Consider the following 16,090-nt stretch of genomic DNA (forward strand, 5'->3'; position numbering starts at 1 on the left):
AAAAAGCTCAAAAAAGTCAACGAGGGCAAAAGCAAAACTTCTGCCATCAACTTTTTGGTTTCTTTAGTTAATGTTTGCTTTCCTTTGCAAAGAAAGAGAGAAAACACAGAGGGAACGCCGAGAACCTACCAGTTAGTGGGACGTCCGTGAGGCCTGCGTCCCGTAGGTGAGAGGGAGACAAAGCGACTGCGCAAATAAAACAAAAAAATACAACAAAAAACAACAAGCCAAGCTTGAAACGGAAGACTTTCAAATAAAACAAATAAAAAACCAACAAAAAACAACAAAACCAAACAAATTGTAAACGCTGTGAAATTAACTCGTCAATACTCAAAAGCACCAACAAAAAAACACATAAAAACCAACAACAAACGCAAAACTAAAAAGAAATTGATAAAAAGAGGAAGCGAAAGCAAAAGCAAAAAACGGCAAGCACTGAAAAACCAACGGAAAAACCTAGAGGTAGGATAAAAACCGGCAGACGTTCTGTGAACGTCTCAAGAACTCGAATAACAGTAAAAGGCAAACAACACGTGAAAAAAGAAACTTTCTAAAAGCAAAATCAACATCAATCCCAAAATTCCTCATTTAATTTCCTGCAAAAAGCTTTAATTTAATTACGAATTTTTCTGTTAAGTCAAAGTGAATTCAATTTGCTAATTATTTAACATTAAGCCAACCACAAAAGGAAGCTACAGAAGCAGCAGCAACAACAAAAACAACAAAAGAACACCAACCAACAAACAACTGAATTAATGTTTTAAAGTACAAAAATAACCGGGAGTAAAACAAAACTATAACAAAACAAATAAACAATTTAAGTTAAACGCAACATCAATCTTAAATTATTGAAATACAAAAGAAAACAGAAACTTCTAGCCTTTAAGCCTAGATAACGGTATAAGCCCATCGGGCCGAGGACAGTGTGTGCGCGCAAGAGAGCCGGATAGGAAGAGAGCCAGAGAAAAGTAGCCAGGAGCACGAAATAACTAAAGGAAGAAGGAGCAAAGCAAAATAAACGATAAAGCAACAATTGTGCCGCAAAAATGTGTGAATAGCAAAAGCATAAAACAAAAGGAATCTACTACATAACGGTAACAATAAAGCAAAAAAAAAAAAACATTAAAACCAAAAATCTACAAGAATTCTATAAGTTTTAAGTACCGTTTTACACCACAACAAAACACGAAGAAGAAGGAGAATGAGAATGAAACCCTAGTACATCTATGCAAATAAACGCAAAAACAAAACAAAACCGTTAAAACATAAACGAAAAACTTAGCCAACACATTTTTTTTGTACATAAACCGAGCGAAAAGAAAACACGGAAAAATATAGAAAGAAAACTGAGGACAACAAAACTGTGCCGGCCTTGTGCCCTCCCAAAAAAAATCAACAACAACCGTTTTTATTTTACAACAAAACATGGTTTTTTACTAGTTTTTCAGTTGAATTTTTTTATAAGTGTACCTAGTGAGAAATGTTAAAAGTCTAAAACAACAACAGCAACAACAAAAAGCAACTGCAACAAAGGAAAGTAAAGAAAAACAAAACAAAAAAAACAAAAAACAAAACAAATTCAAAGAAAGATTTAACAACTCTGTGATAATTACTGTAAATTTATAAATTTAAACAAAAAGAAAAAAAGAACAAGAAAAAACCACAAAAAAAATCTCTAACGGAATGAAAGGGAAATAACTGTAATTTTTAACAATAGCAAAGGAGCGAAAGCTGAAAAAGGAGAGCGAACGAAGAGAGAGAGAGAGAGAGAGAATATCTTAAACCAACAACAACTTTACACTTAAGAGCAAATGCAAATGAAAAGATAAAAAAACATTGAAACAAATTCGTGATATCTTAAAGGACTTCGATACATATATACTATAGTATATTATATATTATATTATATTATATAAACTATTAAACTAAGCTTAAATCTAGTAAGCAAAAAAACCGAAAGAATAAGTGAAAAACAAAAACAAAAACCAACCAACCAACAACAAAACAAGCAAAATAAAAACCCTAGGTTATAAAAAAAGACTTCAAAACGCATTCAAAAAAAAAAAAATATTATTATTTAAACAAATAAACCACAAATAAAAATCGTAGTCGCTAAGATTTCAAACAACCATAGTAAATGATCAGAGAAGAACGAACCTCTCCGCTGTATGGGAGTATCTACATACATATATCGACATAAATATATATCTATATTCTAAAGCCGTAAAAGCCCCGTAATTTTTGCTTAGTGAATAGTAAATGAAACAGCAATAGCAAGAACAACTGCAGTAACAAATCATACAAATTGTGCAACCGAAAAGTAATAGCAACGTACAGCGAAAAGATTTAACAAAAATAAACAGACTAGCAGAAGGAGGAGGAGTATTGAAGAAGAAGAAAAGGAAGTCGAGAGGAGAAGCTTGCAAACCCTAGAAGCTGCCACAGCCGTCACACAAGCAATCAACGTGAAAGCAGCCAGCCCCCATCGTCCGCCCCTCCACCCACAGTCGTCGTCGTCGAATAGCGCCCAGCCCACACACACTACAATCTAGGGCCAAATCCAGCTCCAGAATCACTCAAGAATTAAGGGAAACCGTGAAACCGAAAAGCAAATATATTAATAAATCACTACTACTTCCTATAAACCACAACGATTGCCTACAAATATATATTATATACATACATATATATATATATATATTATGTACATTATATAGAAAGAACAATTATAATCACTTCCCAAAAACAAAAGCAAAAACAAAAAAAAACACAAAATATTCAAATATCAAACAAACAAAACCTAATCTAACCGAAAAGTAAAAGTATTCCCAGTGTATTTTTCTAGTAAAACTAAAATATAAAAAAATATACCAATATTACAAAAAAATCAACCGATAAAAAATCAACAAAAAATGCAATAAAATTCAAATAAAATAATTCAAATTCAATTCTTAAATACAACAAACAAAAAACACTGAAATCAACGGCGCAGCAGCTGAAGCTGGAAAAGGAAATGCATTTTCATCGTAGACCACGAACAAGAACCATATTTTGAAGTACCCCCGAAAACACACATAAAACACACAACAAGGAGCGATTCATCAAGGAAGCAGTGAAGATAAAGAGGAGAGAGTAAGGAGAAGGAGCAACCACAACTACCAAAAGGATAACCAGAAACTACAACGTTACAATATTTGTCGGCATTTTTTACAAAACAAACAAAAACACAACCAGGAAACACACAAAACACAACAAACCAACAAACCAAGAAAAACCAAAAGAAAGAATAGCAATTTTTTCTGTGTGGTAAAAGACAAAAACTTTTATTAACTTCGAAGACAAGGAATTTCAGTGCCTCTTGTGCCAGTGTTTAGCCAAAATATATATACACAAAAAACAAAAACATTAAACAAAAAGATTTAAAAAACAAAACAAACAAAAATAAGAAAAAACGAACAAAACAAATACGTATTTATTGCTTAGTTCTTTTTTCCTCTTTGATAAATAACAATTACACTAAAAATCGAAAAGAATAAGGATACAAAAATAACAAAAACAACAAACAATAAAACACAAAAACAGTTTTAGTTTTTCCTTTTGTGGGCCACTTTTTGGACCCAATCGTCGCCGCGCGCTCTCTTCATCGTTCCATCGTTCTCGTCACACGGACTTCTCGGGGTGTTTTATCATCCTAAAAAGATCATCAACGTAAGGCACCCAGTCAGTGCGCCAGTCGTCGTCTTGCTAGTCCTCTTATCAGCATTTGTTCTACTTTTTTTCCTCATATCGAATCAATCGATCAATCAATCAATTCAGCATGAATACGCAATCGAAGGTTTATCGCACAGGCGAAGGTGAGTTTCTTTTTTGGGTGAAATATAAATTTGAAGCTGATTTTCTCTCTTCCTTACAGAGATCTACGAAAACTTGCCATGCGATGGTTATTTCAATATAAATGCCATTCGCAATTTGGGTATACCCACAACTTTCCCTACCATTGGAACATTTACGCTTGACTCCACCACTTTGGGCCTGCAGCCTCAACCGCCGCAGGGTCCATCGCCTCAGCAGCAGCAGTCCATGCATCATCTTCAACAGCAGCAGCAACATCAACAACAACAACAGCAGCAGCAACAACAACAACAACAACAACAACAACAGCAGCAGCAACATCAGCAACAGCTTCTCCAGCAGCAGCAACAACAACAGCAACAGCAGCAGCAGCAACAACAACAACATGCCAGCATTGGAATGTTTGATTCGACTGAAGTGCCCGATGTACCACAGATTGGTGTCTTCACATCGAACAGTGTGCTGACCAATGGGGCTGGCAGTTCATCCTCAATCTTTGGCTCGTCGAGCAGTTCATCGGCCGCAGCTGCGGATCCCAATCAGACCACACGGGAGACCGGAATCATTGAGAAGCTATTGGTGAGTATTTAAAAACTTTCACTCTATTTGCACTTTCTAATGTCTGCCCTCCCATGTTCTATCTCCCCCCAACAGCACTCTTATGGATTCATTCAGTGCTGCGAGCGTCAGGCGCGTTTGTTCTTTCACTTTTCGCAGTTTAGCGGCAACATTGATCATCTGAAGATCGGCGATCCCGTTGAGTTTGAGATGACCTATGATCGTCGCACCGGCAAGCCGATCGCTAGTCAAGTATCGAAGATAGCCCCAGAGGTTGTGCTGTCCGAGGAGCGTGTCACCGGCACAGTGACCACCGAATTGCGCACGGACAGTGCCAACAATGTGCTCAGCTCCAGCGAGACCACGGGTCGTATCAGCTATGAGAATCGTGGCGAATGTTTCTTTCTACCTTATACCAAAGACGATGTCGAAGGCAATGTCAACTTGCGTGCTGGCGATAAGGTCAGCTTTCAAATTGCAACGAACCAAAGGTGAGAAAAGCGCTAGAGAAAGCAGCAAACAGGATAAAAGTAATCACACTCTCTCTGTTTTTTTGTTTATATTTGATCTAACAGAGGCAACCTGGGCGCCTGCCATATACGCCTAGAGAATCCGGCCATGCCGGTCAAATATCGTGGAGTGGTTTGCTCCATGAAGGAATCGTTTGGCTTCATCGAACGCGCTGATGTGGTCAAGGAGATATTCTTTCACTTCTCCGAGGCCGAGGGCAATGTTGAGCTGCGTCCAGGCGATGATGTCGAGTTCACCATTCAAACACGAAGCGTAAGTAGGCAGCATACATATTTAAAGACACAAAACTTATCCCTACTCCTACAGCAATCTGCCACTGTGCCGCCGCAGGGACGTGAGTTTGCGTGCAACATTACGCGCCTGCCGCCCGGTTCCGTAATCTTTGAGGATGTGGACAGCACCGTTTACAAGGGACAAGTTCTAAAGTCCCTCGATCGCAACAATCCGGTGCGTCAGAACAACGATCCGCTGCCGGGACGCATACGTTATCGCGCCCTGGATTACTCCGAGGTGGAGGTGCCGTTTGGGGACAAGGATCAGAAGGGTGACTTTACGCTGCGCCACGGGGATTGGGTGCAGTTCCTGTTGGCCACCGACAGGCGAGATCAGCTGCAGCGTGCCACCTCCATTGCCCTGCTGGACGAGACCTTTAAGGTGTCCGGTGAGAAGCGAGAGCAAGGCACCATTGCCTCGCTTAAGGAGGGCTTTGGCTTTTTGCGCTGCGTGGAGCGTCAAGTGCGTTTATTTTTCCACTTTACCGAAGTGTTGGATACGGTATGAATGGAATAAAGTTTAATCACTAACCGTTACATTTGATTATAATGAATTTTTGATATATTTAGAGCCGCGAAATCGATGTCAATGATGAGGTGGAGTTCACTGTCATACAGGAGCCTGGCTTGGCCTATAACAATTCGCGTTTGCAGGCCATACGCATTAAGCATTTGCCGCCCAACTCTGTGGAATTCGAGACACTGATGGCCAGCAATATTGAGGGTACACTTACAGCATTTTCCCATTTTATATTCATTTAATTTACATTTCCCTACTCTTTGCAGGCTGCGTGACACGTGAGGCGCCCAAGAGCCCTATTAAATCTCAAGATCGCTTCGAGGGCGGTGTGATTACCTACGAAAGTGGCGATGTTAAAAAGACTATAATGTATTTTCTTAAAGACTGCGAAAAACCACCAAGGATTGGGGAGCGTGTACGCTTCGATATTTACATTGTAAGTATTGTCTCCCTCCCTGATTTCCATTCAAACTTCAATGATTTGATTTATTCTGACAGGTCAAACGTAACAAGGAGTATATAGCCGTCAATGTACAGCAAATTTCGCTGCAGCAACAGCAACTGCAACAGCAACAGCAGCAGGCGCAACAGCAATTGATCAATCAACAGGCTGCTGCCCAGGCGGCGGCAACTGCCAGCCTCACTCAAACCGATCAGATGTCGCTTACGAATGGCATCAGTGGCAGCAGCTCGACCGCTTCGCTGCAGAATGGCTATGTGATGCATGGCAGCCCCGGGGGCAGCATTAGCAGCGTGGGCAGCAGCAGCAATCAGGCCAACATGGATGACTTTAAGCTGGAGAATAACAATCTGGCCGGCACCGAGGGTGGGCAGGTGTACCGCGGCTTCATAGCCGTCATGAAGGAGAACTTTGGATTCATCGAGACCCTCTCGCACGACGAGGAGGTCTTCTTTCACTTTAGCAACTATCTGGGCAATCCCAATTGGCTAGAACTTGGCCAGGAGGTCGAGTATACCCTCGCACCCAATGGCAACACTTCCGTTTCGGGCAATTGCCTGCCAGCTGAGAATGTGCGGATGCTGCCCAAGAACTCCATACCGCAGCCGTCGGTGCTGGAAACCGTGCACAATGGAGTGGTGGCGCGTCCCCTGCGTTGCATCAATCCCGATCAGCAGGAGTACGCTGGCCTCATTGAGATACTCGACGAGCAGCGCACCACAATCATCTCGCAGCACGAGTTCGGCATCACCAGTCTGGTGAACAAGCGGGATCTATTGCAGAAGGGAGACCTCGTCAGCTTCCGCATCGATGAGAGCGGACGGGCGGCAGATGTGAATGCGGTAAGGCTGAAGAAACGTGCCACAGTGGATTCCATCAAGGGACAGTTTGGTTTTCTCAACTTTGAGGTGGAGGATGGCAAGAAACTCTTCTTTCACATGTCCGAAGTCCAGGGCAACACTGTGGCCCTGCATCCAGGCGATACTGTGGAGTTCTCGGTGGTCACCAATCAGGTAAGTCGTTGGATTTTTAATGTAATTTATAGCTAATTTATGTATTATTTATCAGCGCAATGGAAAATCTTCGGCTTGCAATGTTGTGAAAATAAACGATCGTCCGGATCGATTGATCTCGCGCCTTAAGCTAAATGGCGATGATACGGTGCCACGCCTGATACTCATACGTGCACCCAAGGGGCCACAAGGCAAGGGTTTCTCTGTACTAGCGCGCCATCCACGCATTCCAGGTGGGCATTAATCATTGTGGAACTTTTATAGATGATTTATTGACTTATTGACTAATTTGCATTGCAGGCAACTTGGTGGAGTAGAGAGTTAATTGTGACATGAAATGATGTTCCAAAGCCAGGAATATTAGATGCAAATCAAAGACAACTACCACATACAGCTATAAACTTGTATACTTGAACGGAGCCAGGCCATAAGCAGCAAGCAGGCAACCAAGCAACCAACCAATCAACCAACTAACAGCAACGTGAACTTGTCGTTAAACCTAACCATAAACACACACACAACACACTTATATTGAATATAATCAATCCCTAGGAGCAATCAAAACACTATTGGAAGCGATAATAATTGATAATACGCGTACACGTACATATAATAATTATTAAGATCCAGGGGGAAGAGCGAACCTCTCTTCCTGTGTGTCTGAAAATGGAAATCTATTTGTAATATTACTAAACAAAAACACTCTAACCCCTCCAAAAACCAAACCCATTGTAACGCTTTGTTCTAAACTCAAAACGAGAAACTCAAACTCAAAAGAAAATTCGTGTTGTGGCTGAAAAAATGAAAATGAAATTCTGAAAGTTGCCTGAGTGATGAGAGTCTGAGATGAGATGGAAACAACCATAACGTTTGTATACGTATACTATTTTCAACTAGTTTGATGTTTAATTTTAAAATTAAAAATAACAAAATGAATCCAAAAAGCAAAATGAAACGAGAATTATAATCTAAACAAAAATAATGTAATTATTCTACGAGTAGAATGGCAACGAAATCCGCGCATTAAACGCGTTCGAATTTTGTATAAAAACACAAGGCAAAAACAACAACAGCAACAACAACTACGCTCCTCTCTATGTAATGCAAATAAGAGTAGTTCCTGCTTCTAATTGTATCTTGCTCTATATTCTTCTGTCTCCTTCAACCGAACACCTCCTGTTCTTTCGATGCTTTCAACGCTTAACTGTTAACAATTTATATTTATTATCAAATAACACAGCAACGGAAACACCAACAACCCCCCCATCCCAAACTGTCAAAAGCAATAAATACCTTACCCAATAATAACGAAATGAAGCGAAGCAAAATGAAATGAAAGTATTTATGATAGCTAAACAAAAAGTCTAATTTGTATACAAGCATACATACATACATATATATAAATATACATATATCTATATATATATTTTACATATACATAAACATAGCTGCTAAAATTATTTTATTTGTTGATTATTTTTTGTACTTTCGCTTGGAACGTCTTTCACCTCTTCTATTCTGTTTTTCTGTTTATAGCATCCAGACTATTCAGGTTGCATTAACTTATTAAAATTAACTTTATAGGATATTTATTTAAACAAATCAGCAACAAGAAAAAAAACCATATACATATATACTCGTTGGGTATTGTATCCAAAACAAAAATCACATAAAAACAACTAAAACTTAAAAAAAAAAACATTTAAATGAGCTAGAAACTTACGAACAAGTTTTGTGTGTGACGAGATGTAGAGAGCAAATAAAATTTGCTGCGCCAAATCTGTTGAAAACCATTTAATGAAGATTATAAAAATAATTTTTAAAAAATATATTAGTATATTAACGAAACCAAAACCTTATGAACGTGTCGTCAGTAACAAAGAGCAAATATTGTGAAAATTATGAATTTCAATTACTAAAAAAAAAACAACAACAAAAATAATGTAACACAAACACACAGACACAAACAAATATATTCCTATACTCTTTGAGTATCGGATATAAAAAAAAACAGACACAATTTAAGAAGCTAACAAACAAATTTGGGATCAGTACGTCCTATTATAGCCATGTTATATACAACAAGACAACCAACAACAACTACAGAAACAAAACTAATATTGTCTATGCCTCAATACTCTTTAAGTATTCGGGCATAACAGCAACAAAAGCAACACTAAACACAGACAGAAAGCAGAACAAAGAGCAAAACAAAATAGTAACTTTAATCTTGTATAACGCATCTACAGATCACATATACACCACACACATATATAGAGAATATATATATATATATCTCGCAATGTGGTATACCTTATATACCAACGGGGCGGGTGGGGGATAACAGCAAACAGAAACAGAAACAGAAAGAGAGTAAAGCGGAAATAAAAGATCGTAAGAGAGGGAGAGAAATGCCAAAACGCCATGGTAGCCCAACAACAAAAATTAGAACTCGATTTTTCAGCGGCTGAGCGTTTCGACATTTATAATGAATGCAATGCAAGAAATGAACAGCACAGTAACTAAATCCTTATTATAAACAAAAAACGAAAAACATAAAACATTTCAAAACAAATACAAAAACAAACAAAAAACACCAAACAAACAAAAAAATCGAAAAACTCACAAAAAATGTAACAAAAACAACAAAAAAAGAAAACGATACAAAAAATACGAGAAAAATATGTGCTTGAATACGAAAAAAAATCGCAAACTATATAAGTCAAATATATAATACAACAACAACAAACAAACAAACGTAATATAATACAAAATAAATACATATTTCAATAAAGCCTAAAACATTGTGTTTTTGTTCCACTAACTTTAAATATCTGGAAAATAAATAAAGAATATGCGAGGAACCATTCCATGTCTGAAAATTAAATCTAACAAGACAAAACCGATTATAAACCTAATTTCTGATAGTTTCCTCACCCACAAAAATATTATAAATCCTTTTCGATTGGTTTCTTTTTTGGTTTTATTTTTCTTTGTTTTTTTTTATTTATAAGAATAATTTATATCTGCTTAGATTTGTTCGGTTACATGACATGACATGACTATGGGTATGGTAATCATCATTTCCAACGTTTCCTTAACATCCCGCTTCGGTTCCCGTTCCCTTTTAGCAGTGGACTCTCTGGTATACATCCATCTCCACGCGGAGTCTCTTACTGCCTCCTTACTGGTTATGCTTTCTGCTCCATTCTCTGTTGTATATATTTTTGCTTGAAGTTATATGTTTTGTATATGTTTTGTGTTTGTTCTTATGCTGCTAAAAATTCAAAATCTTTTCGCTTCACTAAATATATATATATATGGGGGTATGGTTGTTTTCCTTGTCTGTTTTGTTTTTGCTTCGAAGGGGTTCAAATTACTTACGAGTTAACGTTTTTGTTTGCATTCGAGTGTTTGTTTTTGTTTTGTTTGTTGTCTCTATTAGTGAGTATTGCATTGATTCGATTCGATTTGTATTTTTGTTTTGTTTGGTTTGTCTCCTATGCTACAAGTATGTGTATATTGTATACTAATATCGCTTAGTTTGTTAGTAGATATACGAGTAATTTGTTTCGAGGTTCGAGGCTTTTGGGGGCTAGAACAATTGATTTGAATTTTTAAAAACCGATCGATCGACTACGATATACGATATACATATATATAAAGCCTGTAAAAAGGGATTTCGTAATACAAATTGAATTTCTTTTCCTTTCTTTTTTTTTTTTGAAATTTTCACTTGACTTTTGTTTGTGTACGGAATTGAATTAATTGATTCGAACTTACAAATTACAAATACTATTACAATTACAAATACAAAAAACATTTCGAGCATTGTATAAAAAATCGAGGTAAACTTTGATAGTGCATCCGGGTTCCGGGGGACTGGAGCGTGGAGCGTGGGCTGTCACTTGTAGTTCATTCTTTGGCGTCATTGTTGTTGGGGGTAGTGGGGGAGGAAACTCAGGGGTTTTTTGCTTTTAGGCTCAGTGGTTTTACAGGAGAAAGGCGGCAGCCGCCGAAGGCATATTCGATTCGTATTCTTGTTGTTTGGCGGTGTTCGGTTCAAAGCGCCCCCTAAACGAGGCTATTACGGCATCCAATCCAACTGCATCAAAGTTGACATTTTGCTTTGGATTTTGGTGTTTTCTCTTGCATTCGGGATGATATGAGGGCGCTACTTATACAAGGATGGGCTCACCGAGAGCATGAAGGATGAACTACATCACGATACTGTTTTTTTTTGTCTTTAAACGATTATATTATAGTATTTTGTTGCTTTCTATACTAGAGAGAGAAAGTGTGGGAGAGAGCAGAGAAAAATTTAAAATTTTAATTTGTTTTTTTGTGTTTTTGGGGGTGGGCAAGTTTGTCGTTTTTCCTTTCCAGAACTGCAACGTTTATACTTTCTAGAACTTTTCTTTTTGTTTATATTATAGTATTGTATTTGTTTTGTTTTTTTCTGTGTCTCTTAATAGGAAGAAGTTAGATAGTCTTAACCATACGTGTACATAGCTATATTTGATATCCATTTTTGGGGGGTTTTTCTTTTTGGTGCTTAACTTTTTGTTTCGATTTTATTCGTTTTCTTTTCTTTTTTTTGTTGGTTTTTTTAATGGAACTTTATCGAACTGGGGGAAACTTGAATTGCTTGTGGGTGTGCTGGCTACGCCAAGTTTGTGGGCGGGGGGAGAGGAGGCATTCTTACCCCATAGTGGGGCTGGGCAGGGCGTGAGTTTAGCGTACCTACATGTATGTATATGTATATATGTATGTATGCGTGTGTGTGTTTGTTTGTGCTCCTAAATATTCACCATGATTGAGAGAGAGGGTTTAATGTGGAATTTCCTTTTCTTAAGACTTCTATTTAGATTTGTTTGCTTTGCCCTGGGAACAGCATTGACATTTATATCATTCGATCGATATTGTTATCATCCATTATCCATTATCCTTTGAAGCATCAATCTGTCAATCCTGCTTGACTTTTGGGACACACTCTTAGGCGCTATTCTTGGAGACAAACTCGCGCAGTATGTCGCCAGCCATCTCGATGTTGTTGCGCGATATCCCCAGAGCGGTGATCGCATTCTCCTTCGAATATCCCGCATTCATCAGTCGCGCTATATACTCCAGATTGATGTTCTCGTAGGGCACGGAGCCACAGTCTTTTTGATTGATCGTCACGTTTGCATAGAGGAGCGGTTGCGTCTGCTGCTGCTGCTGTTGCTGTTGCTGGGGAGGATTAGTTGCAGTCGCCCCCGCCGCTGTCGTCGCCTGGTTCACTGCCTGCTTGGGTGTGGCCTTCTTGCCGTTGGCCAGGGTTGCGGCAGCGGCCAGCGCCGCCGAACCGCCAGTACTGGTGGTGCACAGCTGTGTGTAGTGCGAGGAGGCCGAATCCTGCCGTGTGAGGGTCAGGCCACGGGCCTCCAAGGGGCGGGTATCGATCACGCCGCTAATGGTCTCAGCGGGCCCCACCTCCACGATGTCCTCGTCCAGCAGGGACAACACTGGGGAGGTGGTGCTCGTCGCTATGCGCTGCTGCCGCATCAGATCCTCCGCTAGGGTGTCCACGCTGGCCGTCACATGCGGCGGAATCGGGGGCGCTGTCGTCTGTGGCGGCACGTTGTCCATGCTGCATTGAATGTTGTCGATGCTCTTGCTGCTGGTGGGCGTGGCAGTCACCTTGCCCGGCGTCTCGACACCCGGCGAGGACTTGCGCGGTGGGAGTGGAGGTGCCACCACAGCGGAGGCGTTGCTGCCCAGCCCTGAGGCGGAGTCCTGCAGGTTCTGCAGAATGGCATACGAGCTGGTGGAGGCGGTGTCACTGCCGCTGCCGCTAGACGCAGAGTTCTCTGATTTTCCAGGCAGCTTCTGGCCGTACGTGGAGTTGGTCACGCAGGAGCCAATCAGCGGAGCGCTCATGCGGTTCGTCGTCTTCTGGCTGGTGCTGGCGGAGCCTCCGCCATTGCTCAGCACAGCGGAGGCGGGCGGGGCCGAGGGCTGGGGCTGCGTGGAGGAGGATCCTGCTGCTGCTGCTGCTGCTCCTGCTGCCGCCGATGATGTGGACGAGGCGCTGGAGCTGGGCAGGCTGAGCACCGGGCTGCCGCCCGAATAGAGATCATTCTGCACGGCCATCAGGCTGGGCGTGGTGCTGCGCCGACCCAGACGCGGCGATGTGTGCGGACTGTGCTTCTCCGCGGCGGCACCAGCGGCTGCCGAGGTGCTCAGAGCGTGCAGCGAGGAGGTGGCTATGTTGAAGTCGCCCATGTCCTAGAGTGGGGTAGGCGGAGTATTAAGTTAGGCAGATAGTTCTGTGTGGGCAGGTGGGGCTAGGGCATGCCGCTAACAGGAGCAGGCTGCAGACCTGTGCATGCAGAACGGAACAAAATGGAGAAAATCAACAACAAAAGGAAGAGTGAGTGAAGGAGGAGAAGGAGATAAAGAATAAATGAAAACATAACACAATTGCAACCAATATTTAAGTATTCATAAAATGTTTATATATATTTTTTTCGTTTGTTTTTAATTATTTGTTTTTCTTCTTTTTAGCATTAAAACTTATTAAGGAAATCAGAAAAGAAAAACTAAACTAAAGGCTATGATTGTATGTATAAAATTGCATTAGATGTATTACATAAATAAACATTATCGATTATATTGATGGTGATACCCAGAACTGTGTCTAGGATTGGTTAACGAAATGAGCCAAAGGATGAGTTTTAATTGAGAAGTGCCCGAACGGCGACTCTTTCTCAATGTAAAAATTCAGTGCTAATACTTTCAGTTCTAGCTATAAAGAAATAAAACACCAACAACGGATCGCTATCAAAAATTGTGACCACAGTGAATGCCAAACAAACTTTGTTGTTCGTTTCATTTAAATAATCTAACTAAATTAATCAATTGTTTGCTTGCTTGCTTGCTTGGTTGGTTGGCCTCTCTCTTCCTTTCGGTATAGCCTTGTTTTCGTTTTCGTTTTGTTTTTGTTAATAATAAATTACAGTCTTAGGGCAGCCCTTGGGCTTACACATATATAAAATTGAAACCGATCGGAAGCATATAAAACACACGCACAAAACACGCTACTAAAAACTAAATATATCTTTGGAAGTATTAAACAATAAACTAATATGAAATAAACACACAACGGAGCAAAAATGTATACGTGAGGAGAGATGAGTCTAAGGAATACTGCCAGGGGGTGTGTGCATGAAGAGCGTAGATAGAAGAGGGAAGGAAGCTCTAAAAGATAATACAGAACAAAAGTTACAATTATAAATTACTATGTACAAAAGAACGATCAAGGGCGAACCGAAAATGAATCATTAAATGAATGAATACACACTGAGAGAGAGAGAGAGAGAGGAAAAAGAAACAAGTGTAAAGAGCAGCGAGCGCGATAACGAACATGGGGCTGATGAGCCACTTCCGCTTTGGCGCGGCGCATCGCGGCGCACACGAACGAGAAATTTCAACTACATAATGAATGGACATAGTGTATGAATGAATGGGTATGGGTATGGGTATGGGATACATGAATGAATGTGTAAATATAGTTGTGAAGGTATGGGGGATATCTCTGCATCTGTGTTTGTGGATTAGTTGCGAATGAGTTTTGGCTAATAATTTAAATATGTTACAGCTAAAACAAACAAAAAATTAATTAAAAACTGGAAACTGCAAATAACTGCTAACTGCAGGCTAGACACTAAACTTATATAAACAATAGCAGTTGTAAGAACTAACGTATATATATATATAATGTATATATATGTAGATATAGATATAGTATATATTAACGAACCAAAAGTAATCATAAGTGTAATTATGTATATATATAAATAGCAGCACAGGCGGCAGCGGAGCAGGCGGTTTCAGGCTGTGAACAAAACTATACCTCTGTATCGTCATCATCCTGCTGCTGCTGTCGCCCATTGGTGACATTTCGATTGTGTTGCTTGCGCGGATCGAAGGCATCCACAACGATCTGTTCGGTCCCCTTGATCTCGGCGCGACAGAAGGGACAGCCCTGTGTAAAATAGGTCAGAATTGATCGTAGTTGGGTGTTGGCAGGGGGCGGGGGGGCTTACCTGTCCCTCAGAGTCCACCTGCCAGGAGGTGAGACAGGGCGTGCACAATAGATGACCGCAGGGCTCAATGCGAATATCCTTATCGTTCTCCGCACATATTTTGCATAATTGAAAGGTGCTGCCTGCAAACACCAAGAAAGAAAAGGTTTAGAGCGGAGCACGAGAATGGGCTGTGGCTGCACTTACCCATTTCACAGTATAGTTCGTATTGCTCTTGTGTGACTGTTATGTGATCCTCGGTAGGACTTTGCACCGCACAGGACAGATCCGGATTGTAGGCTTGGCCATCTGGATACAAGTAGAAGCCCTCGCTGCAAGCAGAAATACATTTAATATCGTTTAATTGAAGACTCCAAAGCTCTGCACTCACCGATGACCATCGAGCAGCGCCTGGCATAGCGATTTGTTCTGTGGAATCGTTTGCAGAATCTCCCCCTCTGCCGTCACATAGCCAATGGCCCACTGGCCGAGTCGTGTGCAGGACAAACGAAAGACATAGCTGCCAGCCTTGAGAATGTAGCGCTGCAGACGCGCCTTCACCTCGTCGTATGTGAGAAACGCCACATAGCCCGGATGTGTGACGGCCAGGATTTGCCAGTTGCGCAGCAAGGTGACCCACGGCTGGAACAGACGCGTGAACACATCGAATTCAAAATTCGAAATGAAATCGTTGCACGTCAGATCAATGGTGGTCTTCAGGGCCATAGCCTCCAGCCCCGACGATATCGGATGCACTTTGTTTAGCTCCTGTCGAAAGATCTTCCAAGGCACCAGTGTGCTGCGGGGCGAGAGAGAAA

General features: G+C 40.7%; 2 protein-coding genes across 4 annotated transcripts in view; one reads left to right on the top strand and one right to left on the bottom strand.

The window, feature by feature from the left end:
- The window catches only part of LOC117586920 (cold shock domain-containing protein E1), a 24,879-nt gene continuing 8,789 nt past the window's right edge, over nucleotides 1-16,090 (top strand). The window contains exons 1-10 of one of the 3 annotated variants that reach the window (XM_034277273.1): nucleotides 3,524-3,854; nucleotides 3,914-4,431; nucleotides 4,507-4,901; nucleotides 4,986-5,193; nucleotides 5,248-5,715; nucleotides 5,784-5,937; nucleotides 6,000-6,169; nucleotides 6,232-7,206; nucleotides 7,262-7,439; nucleotides 7,507-8,130. In XM_034277273.1, the coding sequence (XP_034133164.1) occupies nucleotides 3,818-3,854; nucleotides 3,914-4,431; nucleotides 4,507-4,901; nucleotides 4,986-5,193; nucleotides 5,248-5,715; nucleotides 5,784-5,937; nucleotides 6,000-6,169; nucleotides 6,232-7,206; nucleotides 7,262-7,439; nucleotides 7,507-7,523 (3,120 nt within the window). In that variant the 5' untranslated portion in view covers nucleotides 3,524-3,817 and the 3' untranslated portion in view covers nucleotides 7,524-8,130. Of the gene's footprint in view, nucleotides 3,855-3,913; nucleotides 4,432-4,506; nucleotides 4,902-4,985; nucleotides 5,716-5,783; nucleotides 5,938-5,999; nucleotides 6,170-6,231; nucleotides 7,207-7,261; nucleotides 7,440-7,506; nucleotides 8,131-16,090 lie in introns of those variants that run through there. The other 2 variants (XM_034277272.1, XM_034277275.1) reach the window with 2 other exon arrangements.
- LOC117586921 (E3 ubiquitin-protein ligase CBL-B-B) overlaps nucleotides 11,673-16,090 on the bottom strand; it is a 5,267-nt gene continuing 849 nt past the window's right edge. Inside the window, exons 2-6 of the mRNA XM_034277276.1 lie at nucleotides 15,664-16,071; nucleotides 15,480-15,604; nucleotides 15,294-15,415; nucleotides 15,101-15,232; nucleotides 11,673-13,473 (exon numbers count right to left, since the gene is read on the bottom strand). Of these exons, the coding sequence (XP_034133167.1) occupies nucleotides 12,202-13,473; nucleotides 15,101-15,232; nucleotides 15,294-15,415; nucleotides 15,480-15,604; nucleotides 15,664-16,071 (2,059 nt within the window). The 3' untranslated portion in view covers nucleotides 11,673-12,201. The remainder of the gene's footprint in view (nucleotides 13,474-15,100; nucleotides 15,233-15,293; nucleotides 15,416-15,479; nucleotides 15,605-15,663; nucleotides 16,072-16,090) is intronic.

This window comes from Drosophila guanche, unplaced genomic scaffold (genome assembly GCF_900245975.1).
Source record: "Drosophila guanche unplaced genomic scaffold, DGUA_6, whole genome shotgun sequence".
Lineage (NCBI taxonomy): Eukaryota > Metazoa > Arthropoda > Insecta > Diptera > Drosophilidae > Drosophila > Drosophila guanche.